The 16,028-nt window shown below is 46.7% G+C and overlaps 1 protein-coding gene across 6 annotated transcripts; it reads left to right on the forward strand.

Moving 5' to 3' along the window:
• The first annotated feature begins 887 nt into the window (after positions 1–887).
• LOC135809364 (uncharacterized) lies at positions 888–16,026 on the forward strand. 6 transcript variants are annotated; one of them, XM_065322699.1, is made up of 27 exons: positions 1,222–1,304; positions 1,478–1,533; positions 4,431–4,674; positions 5,015–5,398; positions 5,633–5,782; positions 5,999–6,058; positions 6,361–6,423; positions 6,719–6,921; positions 7,236–7,299; positions 7,550–7,659; positions 7,898–8,042; positions 8,361–8,596; positions 9,441–9,555; positions 10,224–10,288; positions 10,493–10,602; positions 10,849–10,940; positions 11,451–11,561; positions 11,753–11,810; positions 12,000–12,079; positions 12,238–12,295; positions 12,532–12,845; positions 13,016–13,180; positions 13,488–13,667; positions 13,891–14,007; positions 14,259–14,358; positions 14,563–14,687; positions 15,220–16,026. In XM_065322699.1, exons 3-27 carry the CDS (start codon positions 4,510–4,512, stop codon positions 15,331–15,333), a joined length of 3,384 nt encoding a protein of 1,127 aa, XP_065178771.1. In that variant the 5' UTR covers positions 1,222–1,304; positions 1,478–1,533; positions 4,431–4,509; the 3' UTR covers positions 15,334–16,026. The 6 variants fall into 6 exon arrangements, with proteins under 6 accessions (XP_065178776.1, XP_065178770.1, XP_065178771.1 ...); XM_065322704.1 differs by lacking the exons at positions 1,222–1,304; positions 1,478–1,533 and adding an exon at positions 888–905; XM_065322698.1 differs by having other exon boundaries at positions 1,213–1,533.
• The last annotated feature ends 2 nt before the right edge of the window (positions 16,027–16,028 follow it).

A 16,028-nucleotide genomic window follows, 5' to 3' on the forward strand; every position in this document is an offset into this window, starting at 1 on the left:
GCACGGCCAGTTTTCCGTTTTCAGTCCCGCATTTCTTCTTTCGTTTTCGTACGTTTACACGATCAAAGCCGATCCGAAGTGGTCTCCGTTTGTATCGTTTTCAAGCGTCTACACGAGAGCAAAGAATCCGCCAAAGTTTGTCATGTGCCAAGTGTTGCCGTGGAAGCACCAATCACACTCAAGTAATGTTTGAAAACAGGCACACGACAACACAAGTCACATGACGAAAATTGTAAAAACATTTTTTTGGATTGTCGAATCCGTGTAAACGGCCGAAAACGAAACAAACGTGACGGAAAACAAGGCCAGCACACCGTTTCGACTGTTTACACACCCAAATTTATCCGGCACAACATTTCCGTTTTCAAATTCTTCCACCTTGGCCAGCGTTTTGGTTTTCTTCCGTTTTGGTGTACAACTTTTACGTTTTGCTCCGCGTACCGTGTAAATGAACCATGGATCCGAAAGGATTTCGTTGCGTTTTCGCCCCCAGCGTTGTCGTGTAAACGCAGCCTCACTGTTACTAACTACCTCATACTGTCATAGTAGGCTCTAGACTAGTCAAGTCGATGTCACATCTGTCGTTGAAAGCAGCGTACAAGTACAAGTCAAGTGCGCATGTACACGACTCGATCAGTACTACTTTGTAGCTGTAACTAACTTGTGTACATGGTGTAACTGTAAGACTTTCTCTTATCTGAGTGACTTTAGTTAGTACAGCTTTCGACCAGGTGCACATGCACAGAGCTCGAAAGCAAAATTGTTTTCATGATTCCCTCCTTTTGACTCCCGAGTCCCTGCATGCACAAGTAACTACTGTCTACAGTACTAGTTGCAAGCCATCGACAAACTCATGCTGCTGTCTGATCTATCTACGACTGTCGACATGTCGGACTGAGCGCGAGGTAAGGGTGACTACTTGAAGTACTTCTACGACTACGAGTAGTAGCGGCTATGTGCCTGACTACAATACAGTAGTAAGTACAGGTTGACACTGCGCTGGTAGATCTACAGACAGTACGAGTACAGTGCACTAGTGGCAGCAGGTACTGGTTGATGTGAAGCAAGTCGCCGATCATGGATCAGTGGTCGCAAGTGTGCGAAGAGCGCGCAGCATGAGTGCACATGTGCACTAGTTCAGTAGTTGCAAGAACGCTCAGACTCTGAGTCGCACGCACCGAGCAGCACTTTGTCAGAAACAGAACAGGCACTGCATGCACTGCGTGCATCTCAAACAAGCACCGATAATGTGATAGGAGCCCCACTTTTTGCTTGCACCAGGCAAATCTCCGTGCTTGTCGTTAGTAAGTTAGTTACTTCTCCTTGGCTTTTTCTGTGCGGAGCTGCCATCTGTTTTGGCTTCCGCGCAGCTCGGTTTGGCTGTTTGCCGTCGGGTTGGTGTCCGGCAGGACTGGATCTGGTGTGGCCTTGATCGGCACGATTTGCACCGTTATTTATTATTATTATTATCCACCAGGTACGACAAAATAGATGCTGTGACGACGTTGTCAGAGGGACCGCGTCATTTGAAGAGTAAGTTCATTCCCAGTTTGTTGTAGACAATTTTCTTTACCCTGTAGTTAGCTACAGGTCATGATCAGAAGATCAGCCGTGCCTCAGGCTTTTGTTCTGCAAGAAGCTACTTTGCTCAGTTGTCGTTCAACATTGGAACGAGATTATGGTAGTTTGTTAGTTCGACAGCTCACCCCACCGCTGGCCAGTCAAGTTGTTTCTGGATTCAATCGAAGAAGTCGACTTATCCCGTTTGTAAGTAATTGTTGTTTGATGACCTGAAGCTCAGCGGTACGTCGCCTCGTCAGTGGTGCTTAGCTTTCGATGCGAGGTAGATAGCAGAAACAGGGAGAAACCGGCAATGAATCACATCCTCTCATCTGCGAAAGCCTGTTCAGCAGCATCATCCCTTGGATTGTGTCTCATCCTGCTTCATCTTCTCTGTCTAACTAAGCGAGCCGCTGTAGCCCTACTGCAGTCTATTCGTGACTTAGTCTCCGTTTGGAGCGCTGTAATCCACTTCTCACCGAAATGTCCCCTACCTTTCCCATGAGAGAGTTGCACGCGTGACGAAGTGAGAGTGTTTGAGATACCACTTGCTGCGGTGTGGTAGGTGTAAGCTGAAAGCTGCAGAGAGGTGGGGGCACCAACGGATAGAGTGGGACTCGTGTGGAGCGTGCTGTTTAGGTCAGTTTGACGATAATTTTGGTGAGTTACTTAGAATCGTGGATCCTCTGGTACAGTTTGTGATCGTTTTCTGGGAGCCCTGGCTAACAGTAACACGTTTAGAGTGTAGGTAGATGTACGTCGATGCTCGTTTTAGTGGAAGGATGTATTCGACTGAATGAACTGAATGACCTTTGGGCTTTGGGTCTATGTACCGTGATGAACCGATGTGACTTGCTAGCGCTTTTGCACTTGACCCAAAGCTAGGTACAAGAGCTTCTAGCTCTGCCTCTGCCCTGGCCGTTATCGGCGTGAGCAGGTGAAGTACCTCCACTTCGTGATTGGAAATTCAAAAATGTGTGTTTCTTCAACACGGGACGTGCGAACACGGTACGGGGAGCCGATCAAATGCAGACGTGTGTGCCTGGCTTGCTTTGACGAAAGTCCGAAAAATCTATGTTTGTAAAAGTGTATTTGTAGTCATTGTAGATGCATGGGAACTGTCACTCTGTATCGCCTTCCCTCTACCTTGTACCTGATGTGGTACACGTCTGAACGATGGGCGGCCTGGTATGATCTGATGACCTTCATTTACAATAATACTACCAGTTGCAGAGTTGACGAAAGCGGTCACTTATTTTGCGCGCAACGAAAATAATTGCTGTTGCCGTTGTTGCTACTGCTACAAGCACTAGCTGTCACGGTGTCAGCGGAGATTTCGACTGGTTGGCTTAGCAGAGCAGCGGTCGCCTGTGCCGCTGATTTACAAAGTTTCTCTCGTACTGCAAAGGCTGAGTGTTGTGACTGTGGCGTTTCCGAGCTGGTGACTGTAGACATCAACAGTTAAACACCTCTTGCTGTTCAGCAGAACCGAATTTTTCATGTCAAATGTTATTGTTATCAATATGCAATGGGACGACCACATGCATATCTGAGATGGCACTGACTAGTGTGTTCTGACTGGGTCTGTGTGTAAGTGAGTTACAACTCGCAACATTCTAGCTCACTCTAAACCAAGAAATACTAAGAGACTGGATTTCTTAAAGATAGGAATGTTGTATGAATGTACAGTTGATTGGGTAGGACTCTATGGTGCATGGGCGGACTGGGGGCAGTTCTAGGGCGGCTAGTGGGAATGAAACATTTGAAAACCGTGGACGATGGAAGTGTTGCGGCAGATTCTTGTAACTATTGCATCACGGTGCCACTGTTGAAACGGCACAGAAGGTGTGCACCGGGGAGTGGTACATACGCTGTGTGACTCCCGGGTGTGCACTCCGTGACTATGGGCTATTGAACATGATGGCCGGGATTGCACCTGCCGCTTACTATAATACTGTCATCGCCTACTGTCGGCTATGGTGCTTGCGTCGTTCACCGAACAGCACGTACTACATAGATGGTATACGTTCTCGAGACAGTGCACATCAGTGAGTCGATATGTGCGAACTCTGCGGGAGTGCAGACGCCGCCATCGTGACGCGCTATTGTAATGTGTAACCTACCTATAGAATTCATCACTTCACCGTCATAGTGAGGACGGTGTTGCACCTGTCATGAAGAGCGAACATCTCTGACCTAAAGGTGCGGTTTAGTGTATCAATATAGTATGTCACGTACTCAACATAACTTTAACAAGTAAGGTGGTGGACATAATTCCGAGAGGCGAGTACTGTACTATCTCTTCTTCCGCTGTTGTGTGATTTGTAATGAGTGTTCGTTTTATGTTGACTGCTGGAAAAATGTTGTATGTTTGCCAACGATGTTGCATGTAATTGTACATGTCACCTCTGTCTGCTGCTGAGCTGACCTATGCAAACCAGTAGTCGCAACTGCATCCAGTGTGTGTGTGTGTGTGTGTGTGTGTGTGTGTGTGTGTGTGTGTGTGTGTGTGTGTGTGTGTGTGTGTGTGTGTGGAGTATTTCAGGCGATGCCGGCTTTCCGATGTGTGTTTAGTTTACCACCTTACGACTTGTACGTTGGAACTAACCACCCTGCTGATTAACAGTCGCGTTATCTTCAGATCATGTAAAGAAAGGATTCATCATACTTGGCGAGTGTGGCTGTGTAATCATGTGTGTTGGGTCACTTGTGTGCCAGAACAGACACCTGAAAACATGCGGGCGCTTAAGTTTCTTGTGCTTACCACTTTGGATCTGGGGCGGCTAGTGTGGCGTAAGTTTTTGATTTTAGAACAGATACATCTAGGAATGTTCTGTAATTCTGTGGGCTTTCTTCTCTTCTCCATGCAGATCAATACCAATGCCTCGCCATTGCCGCTCATTCTAGTGCTGAGCCCGTGGAGTAGTCTCGCTGTCAGCTTTGCCAGGCATGGACCGACCAAAGTCACCTGCTCTTGGCAGCCTCATGACAAACTCCGAGTCCATGGCGTCACTGGTATCAGAAAAGAGCCACCGGCTATCTACACATGTTGCGGACAGTGACAGCTGGTCAATTTCATCCAACAATGATTTGCAGATCGTTCAAATTGCCGAGGTGAGTTTTGTTTGGTGCTGTCTAATAGCATGGTAATGTTGATGTGGACGCTTGGAAATTGTATACAGTGTAAACATGCGCTGGGATATTCGGCCCAAACAGTACAACTCTGGGACAGTTCCATCAAGATAGGTTTGCTGTATAAGAAGAGTACTTACATCAGCAAGCGGTGCTAGTAGGCTGTGCCGACCAACACAGAGTGCTCAGCACCCATAGAATGAATGGAAGACCTATTGCAGTGGGCACATCCAGACAGAAGCATGGAAACGCACAATGCAGGTTGGAATGTCGCTGGCTATGGAAGCTGATCCTTTCTGCTCGCTGTTCTCTGTCCTTCCAGGTGAAAGATATGCCGTCAGGTGAAGATCAAGACTCGTCTAGTGTTATGTTCTTTCAAACGGGTAGCGATCAGCCGCCGAATCGGACCGCTGCACCAGCCCCGGCACGTATACCCACATCACACGGTCAAAATGGCAGCTTTCACAGGCCGGGCGATGTTGTGACCACTTCAAGCGGGGATTCTGTCACGACGGCCTCGAAGGAGAGGACCGTTGAAGATGAGGAACTGAGTCGAGGTGTTAGTCAGGTCTCGTTCTCCGCCACCATGAATTCACAAGACTCTGGCTTATCAACGTCCACACCATCATCTTTCGGCACGGCTGCTGGCGGCGGTGAATTATTTGGCTCATACTTGAGTAGTAGTACTGACAATCTTATGGATGAGGTGAGTGTCGGGGGGGGGGGGGGGGGGGGGGGTGTTTGCTTTTTACTCATTATTGGGGGTGCCTCTTGTACACTGAGTGGAGTATGCGGAGAAACTATTATTGCTGTGCTGGATACTGCTGTGTTACATAAGACATGGTAGTCTGAGATGGTACACCGTTTCACACGCTGTGTGCACGTGTGTGTGTGTGTGTGTGTGTTATGTGTTTGTTCATTTGCTCAATTGTCCGAGTAGATGGAGCCCTACCTCATGAGCAGTGTGGTGACTCTGATGGTGCGCATACCAGCGTATATCGCTCCAGGGCAGAAGGGTCGCGGCAAGATCCTCAAGTGCACCTTCTCTCCCCATTCCAGTGTTTATCAAGTGCGCTTTACTATCACAGAGGTAAGCCACTGGCGATCAGTGTCTTGTAATCGTAATCAGGTTTTGTTGTGTGGTGCTGCAGGGTACGTCACCGAGGGACAACTCATTGACGCCTAATACATTAATTTTAGTCCCTTTTCAAGTCTCACTTCGAGCTACTAATCTATATCCACCTAGTGTGGATAGTGTGCTCATCTCGTTTTCTGTATGCATTGTGCTGTTTTTGACTTGCTGCAGACGATCCAAAATGAAACTCCTATATCGCTTAGCCATCTAAGGCTATGTCGCCAGCTGCCGGTGAGCTTCTAAAACGAGAGGCAATGTACTACATGCATATTGACTGTTGCGTATTGCATACCATTGCCAATACTCACTACTAACATGTACTCCAAGAATCCAAGAAGGTGCACCGTTCTGTGATACTATAGGGTAGTTCATGTGTTTTCCATTGGTCCCTCCCCAGACTAGCTAGAACTTCTTCGGTGTGGCACTTACCGTTCATAATGATTCTGGTATGCGTGGCCTAAAATTGATTGTTTTGGTGCTCGCTTAACCCATTTGTTGTCTCTGATCTCGATTTTCGGCCGCCTTTTCCTCAGGATGGCTCGTGGCAGTGGTTAGATGAACAGCGATGTCTAGGTGTTCATGGTATTCTGACTGAGGTAAGTTATTCTGTCACGCAGCGGACATGGTATTAGTGGGGGTGCAGGCAGGTATGCTTGATTAGGGTAAGGTTGCTGAGCTCAGGTCATTCTGAATGCAAGCATTGAAGTTCTCGTATGCAAAGACAGGGTACACTTGCTCGTGAACTGCCTTTTCGGATAAGGTGCAGAATGCTGAACAGTGTAGTCATACCTACACGTAGAGCATGCATAGTTGCATGCTGCTGTAAATTTTCATTGTGAATATATATGTAGCTGTCTAAATTGCCATTTATCCTGTGACGTTCCCATTCAGGCACAGCTGGAGATGAAGGAGATCGAAGCGCACTTCCGTGACGTGATCATCAATATCCCCCAGCTTGGCAATCAGGTGAACTTGGAGTACGACCAGTTTTCACTGGTGCAGGACATTCTGGATGCCGTCTTGAGAATTCACGATGAGCAGCTCAACGCGTCGTCCCATAGCTATGCACTCTACCATGTACGACATAAGACCAGGTGAGAAGCGGAGAGGAGCTTCTGTTCGGCGGAATCCAAGTTTTGACATTAATCAGTTGCAGACACCGCACTCCCTTTGACAGGCAGCACAACCACTGCACCAAGTATTATAGCATGACAGCGTTTCTTGTATCAGGCTTTGGACTGGATTTAATCACGCTGGGTACACGCCAGGTAGAAACCGGGGGGGGGGGGGGGTATGTGGTGTGATAGCGTCAGCTCAAGGTGTTGCATCCCGCTGTGATAACCTTACTGCAGTGCATGTATGTTGTGATGTACTCTCATGTTGTGTAATGTTACTTTGTTGTTCACAGGCTCAGCTTGACGGAAAGCATGGTCTTCTATGAAATTCTGTCCACGGACAAGCTAGAGTTAAAAGTAAGAGATCGTTATCCTGAAGTTCGGTGTCTATTTTCTGATGTTTTGATTTATATAGCAGAACTGGTAGGTTGTTATGTCAGATGTGATATCATTTATTTAGCCGTGTCACCTGACACCTACTGGGATAGACGAGAGTGGTCGGTAGTTCTACGTTTGTGCACATGTAGTGTTTGATGTCCGGTTTACTTTTTGCCTTGCTGTCGCTTCCCTAATAGCCACGAGTGCATCCTTTGTGTTTGTTTTCCAGATGGTTCAGGGCCGTGCCAAGATGGTGGTGCTGACTGTTGATATTCCTGAAGCGAAAAGCCAACGTAAAATTAGAGCGTCCCTTGATCAGACTGTCGGAGACTTGATGAGGTGAGCAGCTCCAGGAAGAATCGGAGTCCATTATCGCATTCCTTTGCACAGAATGTTGATATGGACAATGTTACACGTTCACTAACTGCGGATATTACTGGCCCGCTATCATCTTGGCTATTTTCTGATGACAATGCTCACGTGTATGCGCTTGCTTTTTGACTTTTTTTGTACCCGAATCCGGTTTGGTGAGCAGAGAATGTCCTACACGTGTGTTTGTGTGTCTCTCGCCGTGCAGCACTTTGATACGGCGCCTGACCGACATCAGTGAGCGAGCTTGGCAGTACTTCTCCCTGTATCTGAAACCTCGCACGGGCCGGCGTAGCAAGGGAATGTGGATGGAGGAGTACAAGTTCCTATCCACATACAACCTTGACGAACAGGTACACCATCGCCCAAACATTCTGATGAATTTAGTGAATCGATTTGCAAAGTAGGTCTGCAAGGCACACCACTAGATCTTGAGAGGCAAAGAAAAGCAATCTAAGTTTGGTGTGGGGCCATGACGGTAGATTGCAGTATTGTACTATGATTGAGTTTCGCAGTTTGTCTTCTGGTGCGTTGTGTGAACTGCTTCTATGTGAAGCAGATGCGGGATAGATGCGGGACTGTGTCATAGGTGGAGCCTTTCTTTCTTCAAGTATGAGATGTTGTGAATTAGTGCAACTTAGGTTTATTTACCCACTGTGTGCTGCCCACAGGACGTCCTTGAGTACCGTCCCAAGTATAGACTATTCTCCTTTCAACTTCGAGTCTTTCCACCTTGCCCATCGGTGCCAATGTATAATTCAGACGAAGATGCTCTCCTGTCAGCGGCATCTTCAGGAGGCCTCCCGGGAACTTCCAATAAGCCGGCGTTTGATCCAAACTACCCGCGACTTCTTGTCGATGAGACGACTACAAACAAACAAGTGGTGGAGCTACTCAGCAATGCCTGGTTAGTCCTACATGGATATATTCTTGGAGTGGCAGATAATTATGATCTTTTTGTCCCGATTTCTCTGTGCTGTTCTGACAGGCTTTCATGCCCCGGGTCAGGCTGCACTTTTCTTTCACGTTTTCCAGTCGAAATCATTTCAGGACAGCAGCAGTAACTGCTAACTTCTTCACTAGAGCAGGAGAAAAATTCTTCGAATGACAATGTGTTTTGATGAACTGAACAGACCCGGAGCTGTAAATGACCAACTATGTTGCTCAGATTCGAGTGTGCAACAAGAACTTGTGATTTCGAGCATCTTAACCTATACGTGGGTTGTATTTTTGATACTTCGAAATTGGAGCCTGGACAATAAGCCTTTTACGCGTTGTACAAATGCATGAAATCCCGTAGAATCCCGTAGAACCTAATGGGTGTTGAATGTGCAGGACCCTATTGTGTTTTCTGCTATTTCCACTAAGAAATGGGCCCTGAAGGCATTTCAAACGAAACCCTTTTCTGACAAAGATCTAGCTAGTCATTAGTTCTAACCAAAATGAAGAAGCAGGAAAAGGGATTGTTTGCCATTAATAATGAGGCTAAAATTGGTCAAATGCGCATGCATAGCACACAATGAACACCCAATCGGGGCTGTACACACCTACGCCCTAGTACTGAACTTCGTACATCTGTACAACGCGCAAAAGGCTTATTGAGGTTTGAATTAAAAGGAGTCTTCCTATATTCGTCTGAGGTTATAAGGTACATGTATTCATAACTTTCTCAGAGATCCATGCATTCCTACTACACGTAGTTGACCGTATCTGTCTTTTGCCACGACGTCTCTGTTTTTTTTTTCCTTCAGCGGCTTTGAGTACCCTGCATCCTGGTATGGCCTGTTTGATCAGAATGGTGCTGAGCTGCCCCGGGACAAGCAGATCTGGGACCTGGTGCCTCGCACCGGTGTGGAACAACAGGATGTACGTATTGAGAACAGCTACAGGATGCAGCTTGCCGACACGCTCCACCCTAGCCACCTGCTGCTGCTACTAATGTTGCTACTGCTGTTGCTGCGTATGCCGCTGGCAGTCCCAATGGTGGTTTCTATGCATCATACCGTTGTCGTCTGCATGAATCATACCCGGGTATCAGCCATGATGCTCTGCGGTTCGGGCAGATTGGTCAAGTACAGGAAGTGCACGATATGCATAGATTACATAGCCAAGGTCTCGTTTTACCGCGGAGGGACTGCATCGCAACTCTTAGCTTTGTGATTTCTACAAATCCACGGGATGCGGCACTCCCTGATGATCATGAAAATGCGAAGCGTTGAGTTGAAGTGAATCTTCCTGTCCCTCTGACCTGTGATAAGCTCTGCCTAAGGGCATAGCTATGCATTCCTCGGGCAGTGGAACACTCTGCTGTTTACCCAATGTTGTACCATGCGGATAGAAATGCACAGTAAAACCTGTGTTCACCGGCCCTTGGCCCAAGCGGAATCCTGTCATGGCAGGACAAATTTTCATCCACCATGCTTCAGTGTGCAAGATGTGCACGTCGATACTAGCACTAGTTAGACAGTGAGCTCATTCATCTGTTTCCACACCAGGCTTATAATGATCACCATTCTGCATTATTGTGTGCACAGACAAACTTCTGCATCCATATGCGCTATCACAGCATCAAGGTATCACAAGACGCCGAACCAGACAGGTAAGGGTAAAGAAACTTCAAAGTCAGCGAAGAGGAACAGTAAGAAATTGCCAGTGTAGTTCTGTATTTGTCTAGAAAGGGATTTCCCTGCGTCGGCTGCCAGTTGCCATGACCGACACTTACAGGCAGTTGCATGATTGCACTATTGTCGTTGCCATTGCGCCCATGCGTGTATATACATGTGTGTGTATCCATGCTTTATAGTGAAATGCAGCTATCAGTGGACCTGAGCTGGCCCGTGTCTCATATGCGTGATCTACTCAGTCGACGATGCGGTATTCGTGATCCACATAGCTGCGGTGTACTCTTCAGAGGTGAGTGCGACAGAGGCAATGATCACATTTTCTTGGCATAGGCAATGCTGTTGACATCAGTAGAAGCACACGCACTATTAGTACTAAATGACCAAAGTGCGATGGTTGCAGGGACGTGACACTGATTTCTAGAGATACATCCCTCTCCTTCCAGTGCCCTGTTTCCAGCTTTCAAGCCCTTCCATTGCGCTTGAGTTCAATCCTGAACTGCTATTGTATTCTGGGTTTCTTTCTTCACTTCTGCAGGTAGCTTCTTGCAGCCCAACATTTCTCTGCTGAAGCAGGATGTAACGGAAGGTGCACACGTGACCCTGAAGTATCTGAGTGCCGAAGATCCGGTAGGCATGATTGTGTACTTGAGCCGTAATGAGTGCTATAGGCATTGCTGCGACTTACCGTATTTCCCCAGTTATAAGTCGCACTCCTTTCATAAGTCGCACCCCCATTTTCAGGTTTGAGCCATGTTGTTTTGATAGATTCACTTCAGTAGTAAGTCATACTCGATTGTATGTCGCACCCCGTTTTTACCCTTGAATTTTGGTGTAAAGGGGTGCAACTTGTATTCCGGGAAATACGGTATAATGCAGCTTTCATCCAGCGTTTTGGCCGTGTGTTTTCGATGCTGCATCGGAAAGCAGGTGCAAAGATTGACTTTCAAATACATGAAGAAAGTTGGACTGCTTTAATTAGTGTATGTTGGGTTGGTTTTCTCAGGAGGTGTCTCATATGTGGTGAAAGACATGAAACACACCGTTGTCACCCTCCAGAGCTCGTACTCTTCTGTACTAACTACAAAACGCAGGGGATGAACTTCATATCTAGATGTATTCTGCTCTGTGTGTGTGCAGTGGGAGAATAGTCCAAGCATCGGACCAAGCATTGATGACCCGTATGACGATGAACCGGGAAGCTCCGTGGACACCACGTTTGACTCATCGTACCTTCAGCACGTTCTTCAGGTATGTGCATGCCATGTGTTAGTCTTTATTGTTTTCAACGGCTCGGAGCGTGGAAGCCATCGGCACGAGGAACATTAACTTATGCCCCTCATTTATGGGGTTCCTGTCTAAAGTACAGTACTTGCTACAACACGTACATGTTCTTGAGTTTGGTACTACTTGCTGTCCCTTCATTTGGTGTTGTGTTGCAGACAAGTGGAAGACCGAAGCCACAGCAGCCATCGAACCGTCAAGTCTATGTCAAACCCTGTAAGCTGAGGTGCAGATAGCGGGTTGATTTGGTTACTTGCATGCACAGCACAGTAGTGAAAGTTCGAAGTGGAGCGAAACCGGTCGTTTTTAGAAAGTAATGCACTATTGCCTGTTGTCTGGCTGTGGTCGCATCTCCGAAAGTCTAACCAAGTGCGTGCGTGTGCGTTCTGCTTTCATGATGCACAGCTGATGATCGGCCGTTCTGGGATGAGCCGCCTGACTCTGACGACAACATCCGCTTTCAAAAGGAGAACGGCCGTGATGTGGTAAGTTGCGACGGAGGCGAACGGCCATTGTGAAAGGTTTCTTCATGTCTCACTGCTCAAACAGTTGGACTGGCTCGCATGGGGGATATGAGTCACTGGCACGTAGGCGATTTTTAATGGCTCACACGAACTATACGTGGTTGTTTTGTCCATGATAGGTGACGGCAGGTACTTTCAACAAGCTTGTGGAGCGCCTTACTCACAGTGACATGAGTGGTGAGTTGCTACTTGGGATACCTTTTCTCATCTGTGTTGCACAGGTACATGTATTGGCCTTATCAGTTTCAGTCAGTTGCATATCACTAGAATGATTTCTACTTGTGCCCTTTGTGTATTGGAATTGCATAGAGCTTTGACTACATACGTACCTTTGCTAGTCAAGTCTGACCACCTTGCTGGGCCGGAAACGGGAGTGCATTTTTTGTGGTGTTTTGGTGATATGATACTTCTAGATTTGGACTTTGCCCACACGTTCATGGCAACCTATCAGAACTTCACCAAGCCGGAGAAGCTGTTTAGCAAGCTGCTGGAGCGCTACTCCGCAGTAAGATCAGACAGCATGACCTTCAAGGAGTTCAGTGCATTCAGAACCAACATCCAGGTGCGCACCATCAACGCCATTCGCATGTGGCTTGACACGGCCGGGGATGATTTCGTGAACAACGACAGCCTGCTGCAACGCATTCTCGACTACACAGACGACGTTGTGATGGTGGACTGGGGAAAGTTTGCCGGTGGAATGCGCACCAGGATAAACGAACTGCGGGTAAGTGAATACTTGAAATTCTCTTGAATACATTGATTTTCGCATCATGTTTATCACTAGCAAGCTTTTCTTACTTGGAACTTAACGACACAAGGGATAACCCTGTGCTTGTGTTCTGCTGGTGAATAATAGCTTTCTACTTATCGCCTGTTCTCATCTAATGTCTGCAGAAAGGGCAAACGAAGAAGAATCGAAAGGCAACGTCCCTGGATCCACCTCCAAGGCCTATCTTGCCCAGCAATGTTGGCACGAAAGTCAGCTTGTTTGCGTTCGAACCTGAGGAGATTGCCAGGCAGATGAGCTTGATCGATTTCAAGATCTACAGCACAATCTTGGTAAGTTTCACACCGAAAGACCGAAATCTGGATAGTATCAGAAAAATCTTCGGAATAAATGAACCTAATTGTTCAGGATCACCTCCTCCACTACACTGCGCTCTCAGCCTCTCTCGCACCCTGTGATATAATAAATGAACCAGTACTTTGATTCACCTATCGGCTATAATGTATAATCTGGTAGAATATCTCCTCGTACTGGTGTCCAGGGTTGCCAACGTGCTGCAGCATAAGATATACCGTGTGCAACACTACAATGTATGATCGTATTATGTTGGTCTATTGGATGGTGTTGTTGTCCTTGCAGCCACACGAGTTCCTGAATCAGTGCTGGGCCAAGCCAAAGTACAAGGATCGCGCCGTCAACCTGTTGAGAATGATCGACCGCATGAACACCGTCACTTTCTGGGTGGCGACTACTATCTTGTCGCAGAAGGACAAGTATGGAAGAGCAAAGCGGATCACCAGCTTTCTGCAGATTGCAGAGGTATGGGCAAAACTGACATGACCTGCACTCTGTTTTGTGCTACCCTTTCGAGAGTCTACATGGAAGGATTTTTGCATGCCTAAGTAACTATCGTATCTTGTGGCATTGCAATCCAGCTTCCTGCATGCAGCTTAGACAGAGCTGACTGTCCAAGGAATTCATCACTTTTTGGCGAGCGTTTCTTTACAAAGGTTGCTTACTCTGCTGCTGTTGTCACCTTCAGCAACTACACAAGATGAAGAACTACCTGACAATGATGTCTGTATTGTCCGGCTTGCAACATTCCTCTATCATGCGACTGAAGAAAACGTACGACAAGGTGGACAAGAAACACATGAAGGTAACCTCATACCCATCTGTAGTTTTGTTGTGTACAGTACTGTCGGGCGCCGAAGAACAGCCAGGCTAGAATTTCACCAAAATAAGAATGGGCTAGGCTAGAACCCTGACCCCCCCGTTCTTCGGCGCCCCACAGTACTGTTTGTGTTCGTCTGTATGTAGTCTCTGTACATTGATTTCTTTTGTGGGCGATATTGTAGTGCTTGCAGTAATTGATTCGTTCATTGCCGCTTCTTTTTCCCGGCTGTTTAGGTACTCACTGAGCTGTGCGAGTTGATCATACCTGGCAAGAACTTCAGGCAGCTGAGGGAACTGCAGGATAATGCAGTCCCACCCAGTATGCCGTATATCGGTGAGTGACTTTCTACTAGCATTGAAAACCGGTGCACCTCAACTCTATACAGTATCACAATGAAGAATTGACTTTGTGTTTCTGAAACGACTGTTTCAAGAGCTTATTGTTTGTGAGACGCCCTGTTGCAATAAGAATGGCTCATTTCTACATGCTATTGTGAGCAGCAACACATTTTTTCTCCTCCGCTGTGTTCTTGTATAGGCATCTTCATGGCCGACCTGACATTCATCGACACGGGTAATGATAATCTGCTGCCCGGTGGTCTCATCAATTTCTCAAAGTGCAGACTCATCTACTCGCAGATTCGCCAGATCCTGGCAGCGCAGGTAGGTTGTGCTCCAGCCTGCATGTTTGATGACATTTCTGGCCTCGTGATAAACCGTTGGAATTTCGGGGAGGTCAGTTGTTTCAACTAGCTATTCCGGAATGTTCTGCACGATCTGCTTCGACTCCGGTTTGGATTTGGGGAAGTTGGAGCTAAAACTGCAATAATTATACCGTAATCTCGCGCATACCGGTATAAGACCATGGTCTTATATTCGAATAGAAGACCACCAAAACCACACGAGGATCATCATGGTTCCATAGTACTGGCATTCATACATGCATAGTTGCATACCATACTTGCACATGTACATGTCGATGCGGTGTCCGTCTCTTGAGATTACGGTATTAAAGCAAAATGTAGTGGCAGGGTTAGGACGGGCTTTGGCATAGAAATGTACAGAAAAGTGACGACTGCGGTTGGCCTTGTCAATATCTAAAGAATCACTGTAGCCGCTGTGTGAAGTACACGTTTCAGCATGGCTGGGCAAAATTTACTTATGCTGTGTATTATTATACTTCTGTTGTGCTCAGAACACGCCGTACAACTTTGAAGCCATTCCCAGCCTTGAAGAATCTCTGACGAAAATGCACGTTCTCAATCCGGACATCCTTGGCGAGATGTCACTTCAACGTGAACCCAGGTAAAAGGCACACTTTAGCCTACAGCCAATTCAATTCTGCTGTAACCCCTCCCCCTGCAAATCATTGAAAATACCCCAGACAATTTGAACAAGTTCTTTTACTTATCCGTCAGCTGACTTGCTATTCAACCTCCAGTTTCTTTCTACTCCTTTCCCAGTACAGTGTACCAATATAAATAAACCATGCTAATGTCTTGATGAAGCTTTCTCCCTTTTAGCAAGATTTTACCACATTTTTACCACATTTTATAACAGTTCAGGAGTGTAGGAGTTTCCATAAAGGAGTGCAGGAGTTTCCATAAAAACCCGTTCACTCAATCCAGTGGAGATGACGGTTGTGCATCTGATGTGTGTTTTTATCTGTTTGCTTTATTGCTTTATACGATCTGTGCACTGGCTTATTCATCTTTTTCCAAGGCTGGGCTGAGCAAAATCTTGAGATGTTTATTTTTATGCACATCCAAGTTGTAATTATCCTGCCATCTCCACCACCTACCTACATTTCCGAATGAAGATGTTTGTAAGAACAGCTGTTATCTTTTTGCTTCTTGCCGTTGCTAATTTAATACATGCTCTCCTGCGGACATGACAGCACCAGGCTTTTCGTGGCATTCTTATGAGCTCACACGGTTTGTGTGCAATCCCAATCAACACTGTGTGCTGGTAGTCCACAATACTACTACTGTACATGATTGTACT

The sequence above is a fragment of the Sycon ciliatum genome, chromosome 2, assembly GCF_964019385.1.
Source record: "Sycon ciliatum chromosome 2, ocSycCili1.1, whole genome shotgun sequence".
In the NCBI taxonomy this organism is placed as follows: Eukaryota; Metazoa; Porifera; class Calcarea; order Leucosolenida; family Sycettidae; genus Sycon; species Sycon ciliatum.